The 22,678-nt window shown below is 43.3% G+C and overlaps 1 protein-coding gene across 2 annotated transcripts in view; it reads right to left on the bottom strand.

Moving 5' to 3' along the window:
* Nucleotides 1-10,397: 10,397 nt before the first annotated feature.
* Nucleotides 10,398-22,678, bottom strand: part of TNRC6C (trinucleotide repeat containing adaptor 6C) — a 103,034-nt gene continuing 90,753 nt past the window's right edge. For both annotated transcript variants that reach the window (XM_058817229.1, XM_058817228.1), the window contains 7 exons: nt 21,947-22,138; nt 21,050-21,193; nt 18,241-18,357; nt 15,825-16,022; nt 14,479-14,549; nt 12,738-12,877; nt 10,398-11,167 (listed from right to left, as the gene is read on the bottom strand). In XM_058817229.1, the coding sequence (XP_058673212.1) occupies nt 10,807-11,167; nt 12,738-12,877; nt 14,479-14,549; nt 15,825-16,022; nt 18,241-18,357; nt 21,050-21,193; nt 21,947-22,138 (1,223 nt within the window). In that variant the 3' untranslated portion in view covers nt 10,398-10,806. The remainder of the gene's footprint in view (nt 11,168-12,737; nt 12,878-14,478; nt 14,550-15,824; nt 16,023-18,240; nt 18,358-21,049; nt 21,194-21,946; nt 22,139-22,678) is intronic.

Genomic DNA, 22,678 nt, shown 5'->3' on the forward strand with positions numbered 1-22,678 from the left:
AAACGCTGAGTGCTCTGCAGAGAACAAACCCCATCACATGAGCCCCATTAGGGCTCTCCCGGCGGGCTGCCATTCGGGGAATTGTGGCGTTGTTGAGGCTGCAAAAGGCCTGGAAGGTCGCCGAGTTCCCGGCGCTGAAGGGAGCAGCGGGAGCATCCTCGGGGCTGCATCCCCGACACGCAGCTCCCGCCTGGGAAACGCCCCAAAACAGCCTGGGGACCAAAACGTGGGTCCCTTCTGCCAGGGGGATGAGAGGGAACGGCCTCGGGTTTCTACAGGGGAGGTTTAGATGGGACACTGGGGGAAATTTCTTCTCCAAAAGGTTTGCCCAGCCCTGCTGTTATGAGTAGAAAAGTTGCCCATTTTTTTACAAAAGGTTGCAGAGTTCTCAGGTTGGGCCAGTTGCTGCCAGGGTGGAGTTGTAACTGTTTGTTGTTGTAATCACCTGTTGTTAATAGATTTTCGTTAACTGCCTGTCGTTGATGGTTGAGAATTCCCCTTTTTGTCGAGTGGAGGATGGCACACGGGACGGTGAAGAGGCGGGGACATCGGGGTTGGCATGCAAAGGAAGAAGCCCCTCACCAAACCTAGCAAAACCCCTAAAAACACCGAGCCAACACTGAGGGATCGAAGTGATGTCTAGACGTGAGGAACAGAATCCGGTGTCTGCTAAGACCCTTTCACCCCTCACCCTAACCTCAAAAGATGTTGACTGGACAGAGGACCCTGAATATCAAACCAAAAACTGGGAATTTTGTGATGTTCTCATGAGGATGGAGCCCCCGGCTCTGCCTACAGACCAGCAGACAAAGCTGCGCTTATTTTCCTCCTTCTCTGTGCCACTCCTGGGAGCAGTGGTGACATATGTGTGATCCATCCATTCTTCCCACCCAAGCTGATTTTTAATAAAGGCATTAAAAGGAGAGAAATCTCCTGCCCTGTTTATTTCACTGGCACAGGGCAGTGGTGGAGTCACCGTGGCTGGGGGGATTTAAAGGACACGTGGATGTGGCACTTGGGGACATGGGTTAGAGGTGAGCTTGGCAGGGTTGGGTTGGCCATCGGATTTCTTGGCCTTGGAGGATTTCCCCAGCCCTGGTGATGCCATGGCTGGATCCAAGCACAGCTCACGGTCCTGGATTCACCCTCTGCCTGTGGAGCCAGCCCCGTGCGGGGCGACCCCAGCGCCCCCTGCTCTGCAGAGCGGCCTCCAGCACACGGAGCTCCCCCGGCAGCAGCGCGGGACACAAAACCCACCTGGAATTGTGTCCTAGAAAAGAATTTTATAAAGAAACAAACAAAAAAAAAAAAAAACGAAAAAAACCCCCAACCCCAAAACAAAACAACCAACAAAACGGGGCCGGGGCTCGGAGCGGTTTCCTGGCGCCACCCTGTGGGAATACCTGGAATTGCAGCAGGGACAGGCGGGGGGCTCGGTGACACCCGCGACAACGGGAACCTGTGACCCCTGACCCCTGCGACAACGGGATCCTGTGACCTCCGACCCTTGTGACAATGGATCCTGTGACCAGTGAGCCTTGTGACAATGGGATCCTGTGACCACCAATCCCTGGTACCGCCAACCCCCCCCCCCATCATCAATCCCCTGTGACCACCGACCCCTGCAAACACCAGCTCCTCTGACTGACCCCCTGTGACCACCAGTCCTTCTGACCACCAGTCCCTCTGAAACACTGACCCCCCTGGTGTCCCCCTGTGACCACCAGCTCAGGCATGGAGCCACTGCAGATTTCTTCCCCGGGAACAGAACAGATTGCAGGAGCTCAGGGAGCCACACACTGCAGGGCTCCAGGTGTTTGCAAAGAGGATTTACAGTCCTCTGCCTTTTAATTGGCAGCTCAAAGCTCAGCGTGCTGTGCTTTGCTTGACACAAAGGCTTTTCAGAATCAAGGGGCTCCACGAGGAGCTGCTCTGCAAACACCTGTGTCCATGGCTGCATCCTTCAGAGTACCCAGCAGCCCTCAGGACAGCTCTGACCCTGCAGGCTCATGGTTGTGCCTTCACAGAATGGAGATGGGCTGCTGCAGAAAATGAGAGGAAAAGTGGGGTTTGTTCCCTGGCACAAAGCTGTGCCCTGCAAGGGCAGGGCTCCCTGAGCCTCGCAGCGGCTCCTGGGCTGGGCAACACCACCACAACCACAGGAATCGTCCACTCCAAGCAGGGCCTGCCCAGATTTCACTGCAGGGCTGCTCATTCCCCATCCTGGCTCTGCCCTTAATCCCAGGGCAGCAGAATCCAGCCTTGTCTGTGCTCTAGGAACCCTGATGTCCCTCTTGCTGCAGTCTTGGAACCCATGGGGACATGCCAAGGTGCTGGCAAACATTTCTTGTTTGCAGACCATGGACTTTCAGAGATTTTCCGTGATAAATATGTAAAAGAAAAAGTGAAAAAAAAGAGTAAAAGTAAAATACTTGATAAGTCCTCTGATTTGTTATTTCTGCTCTCAGGTCCCACACAGGACAGCAGCTGGGCACACAGCTGATCCCTCTGTGGTGACAATGAAACCAGCAGAGCACTTTTAAGAATGCATCAACCTTGCTGTGCCAGGGGAACGCTGTGCTTTAAATGTCTCCTATTGACAAGAACTCTAGGAATAACCCCTTTTGAAAAATGTGATTTTTGGCCTCTTAACTTTGTTGAAGGTCCAAGTAGAAAAGGAGACTGCAACCAATTCCCTTTAGACTCACTTCAGAAAGTTTTCCTCTCATCTAAAGACGGTGCCCACAGGGGGTTCCCATGTCCTAGAACACCTGGATTCTCTAAAACAGATCAAAATTCAGTGTTTGAGCTGCAAGGGCATAAGGATCACCATCTCTGCTGTGAGATGGCTGTACTAGATGACACAACCTCCTGTCTTTTACTGGGTCCTGTTATTTCTTATTACTTTGCTTTTCCTTCTGCCCCCCCCCCCCCCAATTTAAGGACAAAAGCAAAAATTACCAACACTGTGTCTTAAATTTTCTATTATGAGGGTTTAGTGTTTTGTGCTTAGCTCACACTAAATAACAAAAAATACTTTTGTGCTGCAGACAGAGTTTTAAAGCTTTATTCTCGACTAAACCCAGTTTGAGTCCCTGAATGCTGCTGTGCCCAAAAGCAGCACCAAGGGGTGTCCAAGGACTTGTCCTAGGCTGCAGTCACTGCTGGTCCCAAGTGCCCAACTTTGTGTTTTGTGCTTCAGAAGAGCCCCAGAAAAGGATTATTCCAAGAAAGGTGCTGAAGCAGTCTGAGGAAATGATTTTGAAACTACTCCCAGCTGTGCTCCAGCCAGGGGACTGTGGAACCCAAAATTCACAACCCAAGAGGCACAGAAAGCTCAGGAGCAAGAAATAAAGGATGTGAGTCAAAACAGTGACCTGGACACAGCTCCAGAACCAGCTCAGTGCTTGTGTTTACACAGTGCTGCTGTATGAGAAATGCATCACTGAGCCAACAGGGAAAACAATTTTTTGTTTTTGTTGTGGCTCCTTTCCTTTCCTTTCCTTTCCTTTCCTTTCCTTTCCTTTCCTTTCCTTTCCTTTCCTTTCCTTTCCTTTCCTTTCCTTTCCTTTCCTTTCCTTTCCTTTCCTTTCCTTTCCTTCCTTTCCTTTCCTTTCCTTTCCTTTCCTTTCCTTTCCTTTCCTTTCCTTTCCTTTCCTTTCCTTTCCTTTCCTTTCCTTTCCTTTCCTTTCCTTTCCTTTCCTTTCCTTTCCTTTCCTTTCCTTTCCTTTCCTTTCCTTTCCTTTCCTTTCCTTTTCCTTTCCTTTCCTTTCCTTCCCCTTTCCTCTTTCCTTCCCCTTTCCTCTTTCCTTTCCCCTTCCTTTTTTCCTTTCTTTGTTTTTTTTTTTTTTTTCCTTTTTAATGTAATTTTTAGTCCTTTCAGCAATGAGTCTCCCCTATAAACCTGGCAATCCCTGTGCAATTCCCTGTCCCTGTGCTCTCCAGCTCCATCCTCCCTTGGATGCTGCAGGCTCAGGCAGCTGGGGAATTGTGCTGGCAAACACAATCCTGGCAGGTTTTTTTTGGGAAAATCCTCATCAATAAAGGCATCACAGGGTGATCAGAGCCATTTGCAATCTTTTCCTTCAGGATTTGTGATTTTCCCAGCAAAGAGCCGAGGGCTGCTGAGCTGTGGGGGCTGATGTCTGTCCCCTCCTCTGGCTTTCAGGTATTTTGTGCCTCTGCTCAATCTCCCACTGGGATTACAGCTCTAATTAGGCAACTTCCAGACTTCACACAGGCAGAAGCTGCCATTCTTTACCTGGGGAATAATCAGCTCCTCTGCCTTTATCAGAAGTTCCCTGGCATCTGTAGGTAGGGAAGAGATGGGAGGGACAGAGACAAGTGACAGGAAGAGGCAGAAAAAGTGGGCCTTGCTGGAAATGGGATAAAATAATGAAAAAATGTGAGGTTTTTCTGCCCCTGTGGGGTATTCCTGTGAGTAAAACATAATTGTAAAGCCTGAATATTGTAACCAAAACAAGGAGGCCTACTGTAAAAATGGAAAGAGGATCTGCTCTTTTCCAAAACCACCAGTCACACAAGTCTGCAGCCTGTCTGAATATGTTCTCAGTATAAAAGAAGAATTAATTCAGATAAATTAAGAACTGGGCAAAGGATCCAGGAGGTGGAACAACAGAAAAATTACAGAGGAATTTGCCACAGTGGTGAATATTGTCAAGACCATGCCTTGAACAAAACGAGCATTTAAAATCATGAAGTATTAACTCAGGACAGACAGATGGGACAGACACACCTCTCCCAGGAGTGAGCAGCCCCACAGGTGGGTCAAGGCAAACCCCCTTTACCAACATCCACATTTACTGACAGCAGAGCAGCTCATTGTGTTTGATTCCATTTTAATATCCCTGAAACCAGGACTGCGCCGGGACCACAATTTCATTCACAAGTGACTCATTTCCAACACATGGGATGGGAAAAAACGAACATGGGGAGGGCACACAGGACAAAAATCATCCAGAAATCATCCAAAAATCATCTCCTCTTGGTGGAACATCCTCCTGGGAGAGTGGGAGCAGAGCGGGCACTGTGATGTGGGCACAGGAGCTGGAACAGGGGAAGGCACAGGAGAGGGCACAGGAGAGGGAACAGGAGCTGGAACAGGAGAGGGCACAGGAGAGGGAACAGGAGAGGGAACAGGAACTGGCACAGAAGGGGGCAAAGGAATTGGAATAGGAGCTGGCACAGGAATGGGCACAGGAGCTGGAACAGGAGCTGGGTGTGCCGGGCTCTCTCCCGAGTTACGGGCACGGAGGCAGGGGGGGCTGAGGGATCAGCGCAGCTCCCGCAGGTGAGTGAATCTCACGGAGGTGACACAGGGACACGGGGTGACAGTCCCGGCTCCCGCAGCTGAGGTGAATCTCACAGAGGTGGCACAGGGACACGGGGTGACAGTCCCGGCTCCCGCAGGTGAGTGAATCTCACAGAGGTGGCACAGGGACACGGGGTGACAGTCCCGGCTCCCGCAGCTGAGGTGAATCTCACAGAGGTGGCACAGGGACACGGGGTGACAGTCCCGGCTCCCGCAGGTGAGTGAATCTCACAGAGGTGGCACAGGGACACGGGGTGACAGTCCCGGCTCCCGCAGCAGCTGCTGGAGCCGCGGTGGCCCCGGGCTCGGTGGCACCGTGCGGGGACACCCGGAGGTCCCGGAGCCCGGTTCTGCAGCGCTGCCCGGCCCCGCAGGACACCCAGGGTTGGACACCCAGAGCAGCACAGACGGGTCCGGGGCTGTGACCGTGTTCACAGGGTCTGAGGGAAGAGATGAGGATCTGACTCCATGTTTCAGAAGGCTTGATTTACTATTTTATGATATATATTATATTAAAACTATACTAAAAGAATAGAAGCAAGGATTTAATCAGAAGGCTGGCTAAGAATAGAAAAGGAAATTAATAACAAAGGCTTGTGGCTCGGACAGTCTGAGCCAGCTGACTGTGATTGGCCATTAATTAGAAACAACCACATGAGACCAATCCCAGATGCACCTGTTGCATTCCACAGCAGCAGATAATCATTGTTTACATTTTGTTCTTGAGGCCTCCCATCTTCTCAGGAGAAAAAATCCCAAGGAAAGGATTTTTCATAAAGATGTCTGTGACATCGTGTGACATCGGGGGATGCTCAGCTCACCTCGGGTCCTCCACGCTGTGGCTGCCCACAACCCAAATCCTAAAATGTTTTCTAATTTCATTTCCAGACTCTTCCAACTGCCGTAATTCTTAACATATACAGATAGCCATATACATTTTTTTTGTTGTTTTTAATTTAAAAGCTCCTTCACATACACAATCATATATTGAATTAGCAAGAACAATAATATATTTCTGGGAGAATAGCAAAACATCTGCTCTGCCAGTGCCACCCACAAACTAGACAAAGAACTAAGAAATCTGACAGTTTCAGACCACTTAGGAAAGAGAAATTCTCTTGGCCTAAAGACAGGGAGCCATGCAGTGAAGGTGCCATGGAGGGTACAGCAAATGCAATATACAGAAAAACACAAACTGTTAAAAATGTTTTCTTGTAAAGATTCTGCAGCCAGAGGGTGAATCCTGATCATCAGGAGCTTTCTTTACAATTTAAGAAATAATGGATAGGATTGAAGCAGAAGAATGACATTGAAAAAAATAAAGAGCTATGCAAACACTGAAAGATCAATTTTGGCCTGAAGCTGAAATTTCCTTTAATGTATCGGGAGGGGTTCTGAATTTTAAGAGTGCATCTGGTTTACAAAAAGTTGTTGCTGCCAACCTCATGGAAGAATAAAACATCTGACTCTAAGGGACCTCAATGTCTTGGCAACAAGGCCCAGAGACACCAAAACTGAAAGCCCTCCTTACCAAGGACAAAATGCCCAACAAAACACAAACGCAAGAAAGAATCAGAGAAGGAAAAGAAAAGGCAACTCTCTTTTATGTTTCATTATAAACACCTGGAAGAGAAAAAAAAATGGAGGTAAGAGTGGAAGCAGCTTCCAGTGAAAAACAGCAGCGTGATTTTGGGGCCAGATCAGTCAAATTGGCAGAACAGGCTCCAGACTGGGAGGTTTTGCTGTTTCCATATCAGAAGTTATCCCAAAGGTGAATTTGAGTATTTTAACTATATCATATCTGCCAGCACAACTCAGACCCAACTGCCCACTGGGTTTTTCCTGGGAATTCTGGCTCATGGACAATCCCAGTAACTTTGGGTGGTGCCTCAGGGCTGGAACAACCCTCAAGGACCCAACTGTTCATGGCAGGTTCTCCTTCCCAAATGGAGGTGGGGAATGAGCTCCTCTGCACAAACTCACACCCCTGAGACCCTGCTGAGCATCACCCCCAGCACCAGTGGGGGCTCAGGGACGGGTTTGGGGAGGCAGAAACCCCAGGGAATGGAGCAAGGCTGGGATCTCTCCATGAACCCCCAGCCCCGCACTGACATCTTGGGGCTAAAAGAACATTGAAGTGGTGAACATCTTCCTAAACTAAAACCCTGCAAGGCCAAACATGAAGAACATGTTTTCATTAGAGCTGCAATGAAAATACTTTGCTGTTTCTCCCCTTTTTAAGGGCTATTGCTCACCTCAAAAAGATCAGATCTGTAAAATGGCATTTAGAGACACCCAGGGCCAGAAACTGGGGAGGAGCTGGGGGAGCCCCAGCCTGGCTGGAGAGGGTAACAAACAACCTACTGTGTGACTGGAGACATGGATAAATGAGAAAAAACCAGAATCTGAAGGCAAAAATGGGATCTGCTGGTCCTGGATGAGATGTGCAAAGTGTTGATGGAAAAGCTCATGAGTGTCACCAGCAGAGAGCAGAGGGGTGACCACAACAGGAGGGGTTTGCCTGTCTGTACACAGCATTCTCATTCAAAATTAAACTCCTTCCATGAAATACCTTCACAGATTTAACAATATATATATATATATATTTAGTATCCCCTGCATAAAAGAAAAGTACACATTATTTCAACAGCCAAGAAAAAACTGCAATTTATTAAGTTTCAAAGAATCTTCGTACTCTTGAAAGCAACTTTCGGTGCATGTTCTTTTAACAATCACATTCTATGAGGAGAATAAACATTAAAAGCCACAATTGTTGGTTTTCTTTTTAATCTCAGAGTTACAGACATCTTGAATTCAAAAGGAAAGGCAAAAAAAAAAAAAAAAAAATAGCCCCTAAAAACAAAACCCACCCGTTTCCCCCACCCCAACCCCTCCAACAGAAATTTTCATTCCCAATTTGAAAATATCAGGAGTTTTTCTACAACTCAATGCTAAACTTCAGCATGGAAAATTGTATGTAAACACGCACATACACACATACATATTTTATATAAGTGTGTGTGTGTATATATATGTATATATAAAATATATATGTAGGAGGCGTGTAATGGCAATGAGATGCAATTACTCTGAGGAAAGGTTATTCAGCTAAATACACTACTAAAACTTGAGGAAAAACAAAAAAAAAAAACAAGTCTTGAACCCAGTTTGTGCATAGTTCATGATCCTCTATAAAACCAGCTTTTGTTAATTTGCAATCTTGCAGGACCCTTTAAATCTGATAAAACCATTAAAAAGCTAATCTTCCAAAAAAAAAAAAAATGTAATGCACAAGTTTCCTGATCCAAGCAGGCAGGGAGCACAATGTTCATATAATTTTTAAAACATACTTGAAGTGTATGTTATTCCATTGTCTTTCTTCCTTTCAAAACAATCAAAAACATTGATCTTTTTTTAAACATAAAGCGATTTTTTAATATATAAAGCACTCTTCAAACATCTATTTCTTTTGAGTCCATTATTTGGTAAATATGTAACTGCTACACATTAGATTAGGTATTTTTCTTCTTTCTTACTGTCTTTTTTTTTTATTTTATTTTGTTTTTTAATAATATCTTCAGTGCTAGGAGTTGGGTTTTAAAAATACATGAAATGGTGTGGAGTTGCTCCTCGGGAAACCCGGCTTTCCTGAGACATCTTCCACCATGTGCAAGATAGTGATCACAAAGTTTTCGCCACTTTGACGAAGAGGAGGAAAACAACAACAAAAATAGTACACAGCAATGGCCAAAGAAAAGGATAATACAACAACACTGTTCAATCCCAGAGCTCTGAAGTAGCATATCTTCATTCTGAAAATAGTTTTCTTTACGATGGAAGTCTTTTTTTTTGTTTTGTTTTTTCTCTTTTTTTTTTTTTTTTAATTTTTTTAATTCCTTTTTTTATTTTAAAGTTTGAAGGAGAAAAAAAGGTCTGTAAACAGGTGGGAGCCAAAACTCCTGGCTCCTCCAAAAGCAGTCAAAACTTATGTCCAAGTGCTTGTTTCTGTTCCTGCTTGCAAGGGAACTATCAACTCTTTACAATTATCTATGGCCACAGTTCAACAAGAGTATTTTTTTTTAAACTTTATATTCCGAATGGAAAAATGGTGCAATACTCCGGTAATAATTTTCTTGCATTAGTCCACAATAAAAAGCCGCTAAAGGTAGATATACATATTATTCTCCAGAGATACACACTGTAATTTTAAAATGCAATAAGAGTCCTTGAGTAAACATTTACACGTGAATTGTCGCCGGCCCCTTCTATCAGTTTCTTTCCTTTTTTTTTAATATTTCCTTTTTTTTTTCTTTTTTTGTTTTTTGTGTGTTTTTACCATTACAGGATTAGCTACAAGAAGGGCTGCGGACACTCAGTGCAAAGTTAGAAGCTAATAACAATTAAACATTTGACCAATGAGCAAATAAAAAGCATATACTGAACCAAAGGAAAAAACTTCACACGTTGAGTTAAACCACACGTGGGCACACGCACACACAGGCACACACGCACACTCACTCACATCTGTCCCAACAAAAACATAGTCTGAACTTTTAAAAAACAAAATTCTTAGAGCCTGTTTTTTGTGTACTGATGCTGACCTGGAAGTGTAATAATTCAACTCAGAAAGTGTTCACATTTTGTTATTGGCCTGCTGGATTCAAGTATTTGCATGTTGATATGGTTTGTTGCTTTTTTTTTTTTTAAGTATTTTTTTCTTTCTTTGTTGATTTTTTTTTTTTTTTTTTTTTACTTTTTATATTTTTTGGGATTAAAAAAATGACATGAAAAAGTAATGAAACAAGGGTAATGTGCATAGGCAGATCCATGGGAGTAGTGGACACAGAGATACCCCAACCCTGCCCTCCCTCCCCCCCTCTCAACCTGTACAGTCCAGAGTTGCCACTGGGAATCGTCACTTTTCTGTACCAATGGTAAAATATCACACTTCACCCTTTCTGATTATTGGGTCCGCCTCTGTAATGTGCATAATAGTCACAGGCTCATTTAAATAGGCTTTCATTTCCCCTTCCCACCCCCCCCAAGTTGATAAAATAACCCTTTCCAGCCCAAATTCTGAAAAGTGCCCTTCATGATAGACCTATTCTAAGCAGCTTTTATACTTGGTTTTGAAAAATCACCATACAAACATAAAAAGACGACATAAAACAAAACAAAACAAAAAAAAAAGCCATGAAAAAAGTAAAACCTGTCATTAGCATGTGACACTGACCAAAGGAGCCCATACTGTTTCAGGAACAGTTCACAAGGACTTCTGCAGTTTCAGATTCAATATTGGACAGAGGTACTAAGGAGGGCTGCCAGTCTCATGGGTTAAAGCTGGATTCTTCATCAAGCCCGGGACTGGAAAGGGTTACCATTTTTGAATTATTTTTTTTTTTGAATTTTTTTTTTTTTATTTTAAATTCTCTGTTCTCCTTTAGTGCTGATGATTGTTACTTCCACCGTGTCTCCTAGATGGACTCGCCGCTGAGCAGATCCCCCGGCAGGAGGGTGTTGAGGGGCGTGGGGCTCCCGATGACCCTTCCGTCGTCGGCGCTGGGGGGTCCCCAAAGGCTGCTGGAGTACTGGGGCACCCCCCCCCAGAGCAGGTCGCTGCTGCCCTTGCCCCCCAGGCACGGGGGGTTCCAGTGGCCGGCGTCGGGGCGCACCAGCCCGTGCGAGCTGCCCGAGGAGCCCAGGCGGCCGGGCGTGGATCCAGTGTTGGACTGCCAGCTGGAGGTGGGCGGCAGCGCCTGCCCCTGCGCCAGGAACCGGTTCACCTCCTCCTCACCTGCAAATTCCGCCAGGATGGTGGTGTTGCCCAGGACACACCTGAGGGACAGCAAGGTGGGAGTGTTGTTCCAGATTGCAATGCAAGACCATCGCTTTATGTTTTCTATTACCATCTGTATGGCAGATTAGCTTTTGTCAAGCGGGCAGTTTGCCTTATCTCTCTCTGAGTGCCCACAATCACACCTCCCTCAGGAGGGGACATTGCTGATAACAGCTATTGAATGTCCCTGCATGGCTGATAAGAACTACAGCATCCCATTGGGAGATGTGAGCCCAGGGGGAGGAGCCAAGCATTCCTACCCAGATATAATTCAGAGGTTTTTGAGACACCAGCACAGCTTCTCCACTGGATTCCCAGAGGAGCAGCAGCTGCCTCTTCTTCCACTGGATCTTCAGAGGAAGAATCCATCCTTCTCTACAGGATCCCTGCTCCAGCAGAGCCACCCCTGACACTGCAGGAGGGCTGAGCCACAATTCCAATGGGACTGCTGCCAACACCCTGACCCACAGGGTGTCAGGCTGGGTTCTGACTCTGTCAGTGTTGTTCTAGTGTACTGCATTGTTTATTTTATCCTTTTATTTGTTTTCTTCCCTATATTTCCTGCTCCCATATTTTTTGCCTGAGAGGCCCTTAATTTAAAATTTATAGCAATTCAGAGGGGTGGGGAGAGGGTTTACATTTTCCATTTCAGGGGAAGCTCCTGCCTTCCTTAGCAGACTCCTGTCTTTCCAAACCAAGACAGGTTAAAGGGTGCTTTCTGTCAGGAATGGCAGAGAGAATTGGGATTGGTGCTTGTTATTGTTTATTTAGTGGGGATGGAGGTAGTGTTTGTTTATTCAGCGTTGTTGGTGGTGGATCCTTACCCAGAAGCCTGGGCTAACTGGGGTCTTGTTGGTTATGGCCTTGGGATAGGTTTGGTTGTGTTTGGGATAGGGTTGGTTGTGTTTGGGATAGGGTTATGTGGTTATGGCCTTGGGATAGGGCTGTTTGTGATGGTAGGGCTTGCTATAGGGGGTGTCCCCAGAACCTTCCTAGCTCCTCCTTCCATTAAATGTCAATCCCTCCCAGAACCTGCCCTTCCCTTTAGAAATTTCCCTGTCAGTTTTGTATCTTTGAAACACCATTAGTTCACTTAAGCTGCTCTCCTCCCTTGAAATCCTCCCCATGGTATTCCCTGCCTTGTGTTCCACCCCAGTTCTCAGACTGGTTAAAGATTGTATCCTCCTCTGAGACCTCCCCTGTTTATAAGCTGTTGCTTGCCCTCAGTTTGGGGTCCTGTGACCCTGGATTTGGGGAGTTTTGCCATCAAATAAAGTTACCCCCGTTCACCCCGGGCCCATGCTGCTGCATTTTTGATTCTGCAGAGTTTGAAAGGGGGATCTGTCACACCCCTGATATCACCTAGCTGGGACTTAGGGTGCAGCAAGACAATTATTTATGCTGAACAAAATTTTCTAACACCCTTTTATTCAGTATCTACCCCCAGTTCACTTTTTCCTCTCTCATTAGGTAATCTTGAAAACCAAGACTGAATTAACTAGTGATCGGTTACGCCTAAGAAAATCTTTTCTGGCTTGGTAATCAAAGAAAAATGGAGCAGGAACTTACATGTGCAGAGACTTCTGGGCCTTGGCTGCTTCCTCCTTGGAACTGTATCGGACCACAGCATTGCCTTGGGTCAGGTTCAAGTGGAATGTGATGAGGGGGCCGTGCTGCAGACACAGCGTGCGCAGCGTGGAGCCATCGATCTGCAGGGACAGGGCACAAAGGTTACAGCTGCTCCTGCCTTCCCTTCTGCTCCTCTTAAGGGGGGATTGAAGGGTTTCACATGGTCTTTTGTGTTTAGACGTGTATGTTTATTTTTATCCATATTTATTATTATTATTTATCTTTATTTATTATTATTATCCATATTATTATTTTTATCCATATTATAACTTGTGAGTTCTATAGTATTTTACTAATAAGTTAAAAATGGTTAACTATTTTTCTAGATAAGGTTTTTTAAGGCTAAATTATCTAATTAAGAAATGATACCTAAATTATTTTTACTTTGAACTCAATAACTAATCCTTCCAAGTCCACAATGTGGACTTTTCTATCTAATTACAAAATATTACTCAAAACTATGGAGAAGAAGAAGGATTAATTACTATCCTAAAACTTCTATTTTGCTTTATATTACCCAAAACTATGGAGAAGAAGGTGAAGAAGAAGGATTAGTTACTATCCTAAAACTCCCATTATTAATTATTTTTATATTACCCCAAACTATGGAGAAGAAGGTGAAGAAGAAGCATTAGTTACTATTCTAAAACTTCTATTTTGTTGTATATATATTGCTATTTCAAAACTTTAAGTTTTTAACTTTAAGTTTTTAAACTTTAAGTTTTTAACTTTAAGTTTTTAACTTTAGATTTTATTCTTTAATATTGTTTAAGTTTTATTGTTTAATAAACAAGTTTTTTCCCACTTTTCTCCAAAGAAGTATTTTCCCCCGAACTGGTGATATTTCACACGTCTAATTAAACTACACACCCATAATCCCAGTGCTATTAATTAATTTTTGAAGCTTTTTTTATGGCTTTAGGTTAAATGTAGTATTTTCTAGTGAGTTTGTGCCTTTTAGTATGGAAAGTTTAAAATTCTTAGCATCCTGAGTTCCAACAGGTTACCTGTGGTATTGTCATTTTACCTTATATGCTTAATTAACAAGTATTTAAAAGCTAAAGAGAGAGTACAAGTGAAAGTAAAGTACTTAATTGCACAATTATTGCTCTCTTCATTGAGGGAGACATTCTGATTTTTAAAGAATTCCTTAGAGTCCAGAGCACAAATTTTCTCAATTTAGGTTATACAAATTATATTTATCATTAGACATCTATAGAAATCCAGACATAAGTCAAAGGGAAAACACACTACATAAATGTAATTAAAATTTTCCCAAGGTTAATTTGGATGTCTGCATCCAAGGCTTTGTGGCTTTTGTTCTCCCTTTGGAATGACACCATGAAGGACAAGTAGAGGATGTGACAGACACATGAGAAGAACCCAAAAAACCCATAGGAAAATCAGATTTTACATCTCTGTCTGTGCTTTATCATTCACCTCCAAAGTTACACACAGAGAAATGGTGCCCACTGAATGACTAATTACAGGCTTGAAAATTCATACTTGATTTGACAGCACTTTGAAAACATAACAAATTCCCTGTAGAAGACAGGTGATAAATGCAGAATAATTATTCTTCTTTCAAATGAATCAAATGGCCAAGGCTGCTAGATGTTATTCTCATCATCTCTTATACTGCAGTGTTTTTTCCTGGCCAGTTTTGCAGAGTTGCAGTTACCTGGGGGGTGAGGTTCCGAAGAACCAGCCAGCTGCTTGTTCTCCCTGAGCTGTCAGTACTCCATGCAGAACCTGCAACACAAATTCCACAACAAAACACTTGATCAAGGTCTCTGGAGAGCACCTTACAGGCAAATTTATCTGGAATCACAACAGACTAACAAGCCTCAGCGCTGCTGAAAACAAATCCTACAGCAGTTTCCTCACATCGTGATTTACTGCCTCCCTTGGAAGGAAAGGCTGCTGAATGAAAAGCTGCTCTTGTTACTTTTCAAAGATCTGTGGCATTTTTCATACTCCCACAGTAAATATTAGGGAACTAACAGATGCAGGTATGGCACTGCAACAAGCTGGATCCTCAGGATGCATTGCAATTAATCTGGAGGACACATTTTAAAAGCAGTTCTGATGTCCAGGCTCAGATTGCTGCCGGCTAATGAAGATTTTTATAGCACTGCAGCACTCTGCTCTCTTGTCAATGACAGATTAATGTGTATGACTTATTCAAAACAGGTATTTCTGCACTGACAATGTCCTGATTGAAGATACAAGAACATAACCAAAAAAACCTGCCCTAACAACCTCAGCCTGGTGCTTTACAGTAAGAAGCTGTACAAGCTTGATATTTATGAGTGGCATTTGAGAGTCACAGTGCATTCTGTGGGTGCTCCAGAGAGAATCCTGGAGCTTTATCTGACCTTCCAGGTGTGGGTTTGGTGAAGAAATATTCAAAATAAATGGCAGGAAGAGGGAAGAACATTTATTCTCAACTAAGTGTAAGCAGATTATTAAAAGAGCTTTATAAAATAGAAGTAGTATCTGCATATATATCTATATTTATATCAACAGAGATACCTAAATACAGATATACATATTTAGCCAGATCCATGGCTTCTCAAATTAATATTAAAGCAAACAAAGGCATATAAAAAAAGGGGCCAGCATGAAAAAATTAAGGCATTCCCTGAGGGCCCTGCAATGCCATCAGGGCCTAAATGCTTCCCATCCATGGTTTCCATATAAAATTCCACAGGCTCCTCTTGGAGTCTTAGATCACACCACAGAACAGGACACATGTTTGTAAGACATTTTTAGAAATTAAGGAACTGGGGGAAAAAAATCCTAGTTGAGAGTTCAAGAAATTGGGCAATTCCTATGTAACATCACCACCATGACCAGCTGAAAGGTGCTTCATTTACAACTCATTCAAAGTGAAATAAAGAGACAAGAGATGCATCCCCAGCACAGAACACTCCAGCTGTGTTAAAGCTCTGGTTTCTGGAGCCTCACAGGCAGAGCAGAAGCAAACAATGCTGAAAAGAAAGCAGAAAAAGGAGCTGTGAGTACCAGAGGAGTAAGAAGAGCTGGTCCAGCCCAGGGGACTGGCACCCCACGTGGAGGATGGCTTGGTGTTGGTTAGGCCTGGAGGAGGTCTGGTTGGAGCTGTAGTGTTTCTGGGTACCTTCCAGAGTTCGTGGGACAGAGAGGCTTGGGTGTGAGAGATTGGGCCAGAGGACCACGTGGACTTGATGTCTGACAGTTTACCTGCAACAGAAAAACATTTTGGTGTACATTGGGGTGTTCTTCACCAATGGGCATCCTGGGCTACATCCTCCCAGCTTCTCAGGAGGAAAATATCAACTTTCTGTACCATTAAGTGCTATAAATCCTGTATTTTTTGAACCTACTTAAACCAGTGTTCACAATTTTCAGTACTTCTGTGTTTACTGAGCCTCACACTACCTGCTACATACAAGATCCCTTTTGAAAATCTATTGTTTTGTTTTCTTGTAAAAGATGATACATGGAAACAAGTCCAGAAAATGAATGTAGGTATTTGAAACCTGATTTCACCAAAATTATAATGAAAACTTCAAGATTGTCTCTCTCAAAGGTTTAACAGGACTTAAACACTTTTTCTTGCACAACTCATTGTACCTAATATGAAGAATTCAGTATATCTATGTGTTCTTCTGATGCATTATTAAAATTCTGAAGATCAAAGACCAACAAAAACTTTATTTCTGAATATCTGAAGTAACCTATATTCTTTTTTCCAAGTATTTTTGAGAAAAACTAAGTCTTCAGAAGATCAGAGCACACCACAACCGTTCAGTCTTTATAACTTTCTGTTGTGCTTGTACTTTCCCTGATCAGTTTTCAAACTCTTACTGCTGTAACTGCCAATTCAAAGTTTTATAAAATAACACAAACCCAACAACAGCAGACACATTACAGCATTCAGAGGGGCAGACTGGATTGATTTAAATAATGGATAACAAAACAAATCTTTATTCACCTTTAGCCTTTCTTCCTGATACCAACATGTGCTGTGCAATCGGAGCCCAATTTCCCTGTCACAGCCCAGTCCTGCTGTTGCCAGCACTGGCAGCACATGGAGGGCTGGAATGGACTGAAAAGGACACAAATCCTGCATCTTCTGCCCCAGCAAATGATGCTGTGACTGTGCTGCCCCAATGTTTTAATGCTGATTGCACAGAATAAGAAAATATTTGGTCTGATAAAGTCCAAGATGCAAAGATCTTGTGAATTTTTATAAAACTAGAACTGGCAGTTTTAATTTTCAGTGCTTAAGACATCAGGCAGGCACTGAGTAATTTTATAAGTCCCAAAGCCAAATTTACCAGTTGCAAAATCCCAGGCTCAGTTACACACACACACACATTCCCCAAATTGCCTCCATTTATCTCAATCGTTTAACTCAATTATTTCATATTGAATCATAACAATTTAAGTGAAAGGGCAACCACTCTCCCATCTTCTGGCAAATTGTAGCAACAGAAATAATTTGACAATGACAATGAGGACATCAATGAGTGTAAAATGGTGAGAGGAGAGGAGGAAGTCTGAGTTTGAGAGCTCAGAGCAGCCCCCAAGACTGGCACAGCACCACAGGCCAGGTGTTGCAATGTCACTACTTGTCATGGGGGGTAAAACAAACATTAGATGACACTGCAAAAACAACTGCAAAAAAAGGCAGCAAATAAAGCAGAAATGCATGGCAGATAAAGAAAAGCAAGCCACTCCTTTATTTTCCTTTCACTGGAGGAAAACATCCCAAATAAGTTCTTTTTGTTTTGCCTTCTGCAGCCTGACCCAGAGGCTGCACCCTCAAAGAAGTGGAGGGGCTTCAGCGGATCAGCATTTTCTTATCTAATTCATCTACACAGCACAACTTTATAATGGGACACAATGCATATTTAGGCAGCTAGTTTGCAAGCAAATTTCCATGTTTTGCAAAAAGGAGCTCCAGAATTTAGAGCTCAGTAACGAAAATGGGGTAATTATTTAGCTCACCCATATAGGGGAGCATCAGGCTTTGGCCTGACTATTAGAAGACACTGCAGAGCCCCAAACCCAACCCCCAGAGCCATGACAAAAGTACCCCTTGGAGGTACTACTGAAACTGAGGTGTTTCACTTTTGACAGTGAGTTTTTTACACAAATTTCACATCAGGTCTTCCAGGAAGGGTCTGTTCCTGCTGAGGCCCTGGGCAGTGTTCCTCCCCCAAAGATCTTGATGCCAGAGTGACACCAAGTGGGAATAAATCCATTTTTCCTCAGCACAATCCCAGGCTCACCATCCACCACTCCCCACCGCAGAGCTGCCAGGAGAGCTGCCACCCAGCACAGGGCTCCAAACTCACTTCTGCCTGGGGTAGCCCTCCTGTCAGCACTGGAAAAGCACTCCCTAGGGGCTTTTCCTGGGAATGCAGAAGCTGTGGAAGCAGAAAGGCCGTACCTGCAATGCTAGGTGCAGATGCAATGCTGCTGAAAGAGCTACTGTAGCCGGAGGCACTAAGCGGCCAGGCACTCGATGAAGGCAGCGTGGCATTCTGAGATGATGTTGGGGATGACCCTGCAGAACCAGCAGAGAAGCAACTAAGAAAGATGGGCATAATGATGTCTGGTGTGACATAAGCAAATCTGTTATGTGCAAATACAAACCATGCAAGGAATTCTCCTGAATTAGCCTGGTCTCTGAAGTCTAGGAATGAAATGTTGCTGGAAGCGTGATAAAGTAGAAGGAAAGAGAAGCAAGCTGGCACAGGAACAATTCTAGTGCAGAAGGTAAATTCTGTATTTCCTTTAAGATACATGACTCAAACAGTCAGTGTTAAAGTGTTTAGTCTCAGAGGAAAAGGCTTCATTTATAAATGTCCTCTGCCAGCTGACTTAGGCAATGGGAAGTGTAGATGAGCAGAGATGTGTATGATAAATTAACCTCTTACCATGGGTGATCTGTCCTAAATTACTCAAGGTAAACACTTCCCCTACATCCTAATGCCCACAAGTATCTTTAAATTTTTGCAGACTTTCAGTAAAAGCAAAGATATATTTCAGCTATCTCTTCTCAAACTGATAACATAAATGAAACAGCACAAAACCACCTCAGTAAATCATTGATAATCTGAGCAGCTATCTAAGCACATGTACAATTTCCTTACTGGCAGCAAATGAAAGAAACTGAACATAAAATCAAAAATCTTCATTGCAAAGACCAGGAGAGCTGGAACTACTCTCTCTAGCCACCAACAAAATCAAGTGTGTATCCTGGGTGAGTTATCATTTCTGACACACAGAGATGGGCTGTGATACTGAAACATCTTTAACTGACTAATAAAAATAGGTGAGCTCTGCAGCAAAGAGCACTGTGTTGAGGTAGAAGAGAAGAAGTAAAAGGACAATCTCATCCCTCACAGCTCAATAAAAAACACAGGCTTTGTTTTCAAATGGAACAGCAAGCAACCAAACTTCACCTTAACCAGACTCCCTGTGCTCCAAGGGACACTGATGCAGACATCAGTTTAAGGCAACAGAACTCTGTATCAAACCCTGTCTGGAAATAATCTATTCCCAGGCAGGAAGTATGGAATTATAGCAGATTCAAAGGCTCACAGAGATGAAAATGGTGCTGATTCCTTGTGGCTGCAACTCTCAGCTCATAGAAGCTGACCTTCCAAAGTTCTACTAGCAAACAGGGCAAAGTAAAAATCAACCCAAAAGCTGAAGTTTTACCTGTTTTTAAGTGCACAGGGCAAGGACAGCACACCCCACAGCCTGACCCTCTACCTGAGGAGCAGCTCTGTCAACACAAGCTCTGTGCTTAAGGCTGCAGTTATACAAGCATAAAGAAACAGACTCTGCAACTATAGTTCTTAATAAAGTTCTATTATTACCAAGCTAAAAAGCTAATCAGGAAAAGAAGCACACACTGACCCCCCAGAGGCACTGGTTTTAAGGTCTGACCTCTTGAGGGCCAGTTTACTTCTGCTAAGACCATCTTTGTTGACTCTGTCTAATGAGAGGAGCTATTTCTTCAATCCACAGGCAGATTGTGCACCCACAGAGCTCATGTTCCTTCTCTAAAGCAGCAAGACCTGTAGTGGATATCATCTGATTTTACAGGGAGAGCTCTGCAGGTTTAGGTTTTTGGCCTGAGGAGTATTTCTTGGGTGAACTCTATTTGAAGTGTCACTGAATTAAACATTTTACAGCTTTTCTTTTTCTAACTTCAAACCTGCCTGTCCCCTTGGAAGCACTTTGGAGTCATTTAAGTTTATTCAGCCTTACTCATTACCCAAATACATCGTGTTTCAGCTGAAAGAAAGGCTGCTTCTTGCTAAGACACAACCAAAATCAACACTTTGCATTCCTTTCCCTCATGTTTCACAGCCTTTACCTGAGGTAACAAGCCCAGAGCTGGACCCCCACTTCAAGGGGGTCACAGATTTACAATCTGGGCTGGCATCACAGATGTAACTGTTAGAACAAACCCCACATTTTCACTCCTGACAGGTCCCTCTGGACAGCCTGGTTATGCTATTCCTGTGCTAACTGCAGTGCTCTGACAGAGTGCAGGTAACTTGGCTATTTTGGCACTCAGATCACAATTAACCAAGCCACCTTTCCCTTGATCAACTTCCAGCACATGTGGCTAACAAGTATCACAGTCACAATGCTTTCTTGTTTTACAGAATTCCCTTTTTATTCTGAAGCAAGCATTGCCAAGACAAAAGGAATGGAAACAGTACTGGGAAATACTAGTTTACTAGTCAATTCCCAATTTTTTCTTTTATGGTTTTGGAGATAAACCAATTCTAATTTATTTTACTTATTGATCTTCTAACAAATCTACAATTAATTAATGTACCAGAAGCCTGCTGTCTCTGCAACAACTGTGGAACTTTGTATTGAGTCTTCTGAGAATTTCACTAAGTGTGGAGGAGGGTGGGCATTGTGGAGAGCAAAACATTGCTCAAAACCTTGTGATACAGGTCAGAAAAACTTCCAGTGACCACAGAAGTTTAAATTACATCTCACAGCCTTTTCCAATATAAAAGTATTTACATTCCCATGGAAAACAAGAAACTTCTTAATCCCTTCTTTTAAAACAATTATTTCTGGATATTCAGTGACAGTTCTGAGCAGAAGCATTATTAGATTAGGAGCACATGCAAAAAATATGTTCGTCTGTAACAAATGAGGCCAAGCCTTTTTTGGAAGGGAAAAGAAATGATGCAGAGATGTGGAAGCAGTTTGTTGTTTACCTCCACTCTTGAGCAGATAGCGATTCACATCCTGGATCGTGGTGTTTATGGTAGGCCCAGTTGGAACACTGCCAGGAGTAACATCAGGGTCATTTTCAGGATCAATATTCTGCAGTCCTTTCCATGGCACTCCTGGGTGAAACTCTGTTTCAAACACAATAAAAAGGGAAATGTGTGAGGCTGTAATTCTCCAAAGCTTCTGTATTGTATTTACAGGGTGTCCCGATGAAGGGAGGAATGATGAATCTGACTCCATTTTCTCAGAAGGCTAATTTATTATTTTATAATACTATATTATATTAAAGAATACTATACTAAAGAATACAGAAAGGCTGCTTACTAAATGCTAAAAAGATAATAATGAAAACTTGTGACTCTTTCCAGAGTCCTGACAGAGCTTAGAACTGACTGGCCAATGAGTCAAAACAACTCACAGTGGAGTCCAATGAAACAATCTCCAAACACAATCCAAGTAAACACTATATACTATACTGAAGAATACAGAAAAGATACTTTTATAAGTATAAAGATTTAGTATATATTTTTAGTATAAGATACACTAAAAGGATAATAATGAAAACTCCTGACTCTCTCCAGAGTCCTGACACAGCTTGGCCCCAATTGGCCAAAGAGTGAAAACAACTGACAGCAGAAACTAATGAAACAATCACCTGTGGGTAAACAATCTCCAAACACATTCCAGACAAGGAAAATACAAGAAGCAAATGAGATAAGAATTGTTTTCCTTTTCTCAGAAGCTTCTCAGCTTCCCAGGAGACAAATCCTGGGCAAAGGGATTTTTCAGAGAATGTGAGTGCCACACTCCTGCACATCGGGAGGACTCAACAACACATTTGAGGGACAGCAGCCCAACAGCAAGGCTTTGGATTGAGTTACCTGGTGGCCAGTTTATGCTGGAGCCATTGGATATCTTATCACTATCGGATTTGGCACGTGACCAGCTGTGAGGAACAGCTACAGGTGGGCTGGCAGGAGATTCACTGTTCTGCATCAGATCATAGCGGCCGTAGGAGTCATCGAGGGAGGACTTGCCCGGAGGACCAATGCTCAAACCTCCAGGGATAGCACCTACAAGGAGCCAAACAGAGATTGTAGGATGGAATTTCAGCAGGATATATTTTGTTATTATTTGCCTTTTTTTGTATCACAAAGATAAAAAGAAAACTAAAATGCAAACGCAGTAAGCCAAGCTTAATGGCATCTGAAGCCTTAGGGATTACAGCTAACAGACACATTGCTGGTACAATCTAGATACTCAAGTTAAAGAATTCTGCATTAAATTCCTGCCAAAAAGAGACTAAGTAATTCAAATCATCACTCTGTTGGTAAATAGGAACTTGCTGAGGCAGCATACCAAGGAATATCCCTCATTTCATCCTTCCCCAAGCATTCAGTGCTGACAGGATGGATGATTTGAAATGGCTGCTCTCATGTTCCTACAAACTATCAAACAACAATTTGGCATCAGCAGTGCAGCTACTTGCAGAATAAAAAACTGCTGTAAAAGAAGTAATTCATGCTGCTCAGAATAAAATCCAGGATATAATAAAGTTAACAGAGCCCCATGTTCTAACAGAATAAATTTGATACAGGAAATAAAGGAATAAC

Source organism: Ammospiza caudacuta, chromosome 19, assembly GCF_027887145.1.
Source record: "Ammospiza caudacuta isolate bAmmCau1 chromosome 19, bAmmCau1.pri, whole genome shotgun sequence".
NCBI lineage: Eukaryota > Metazoa > Chordata > Aves > Passeriformes > Passerellidae > Ammospiza > Ammospiza caudacuta.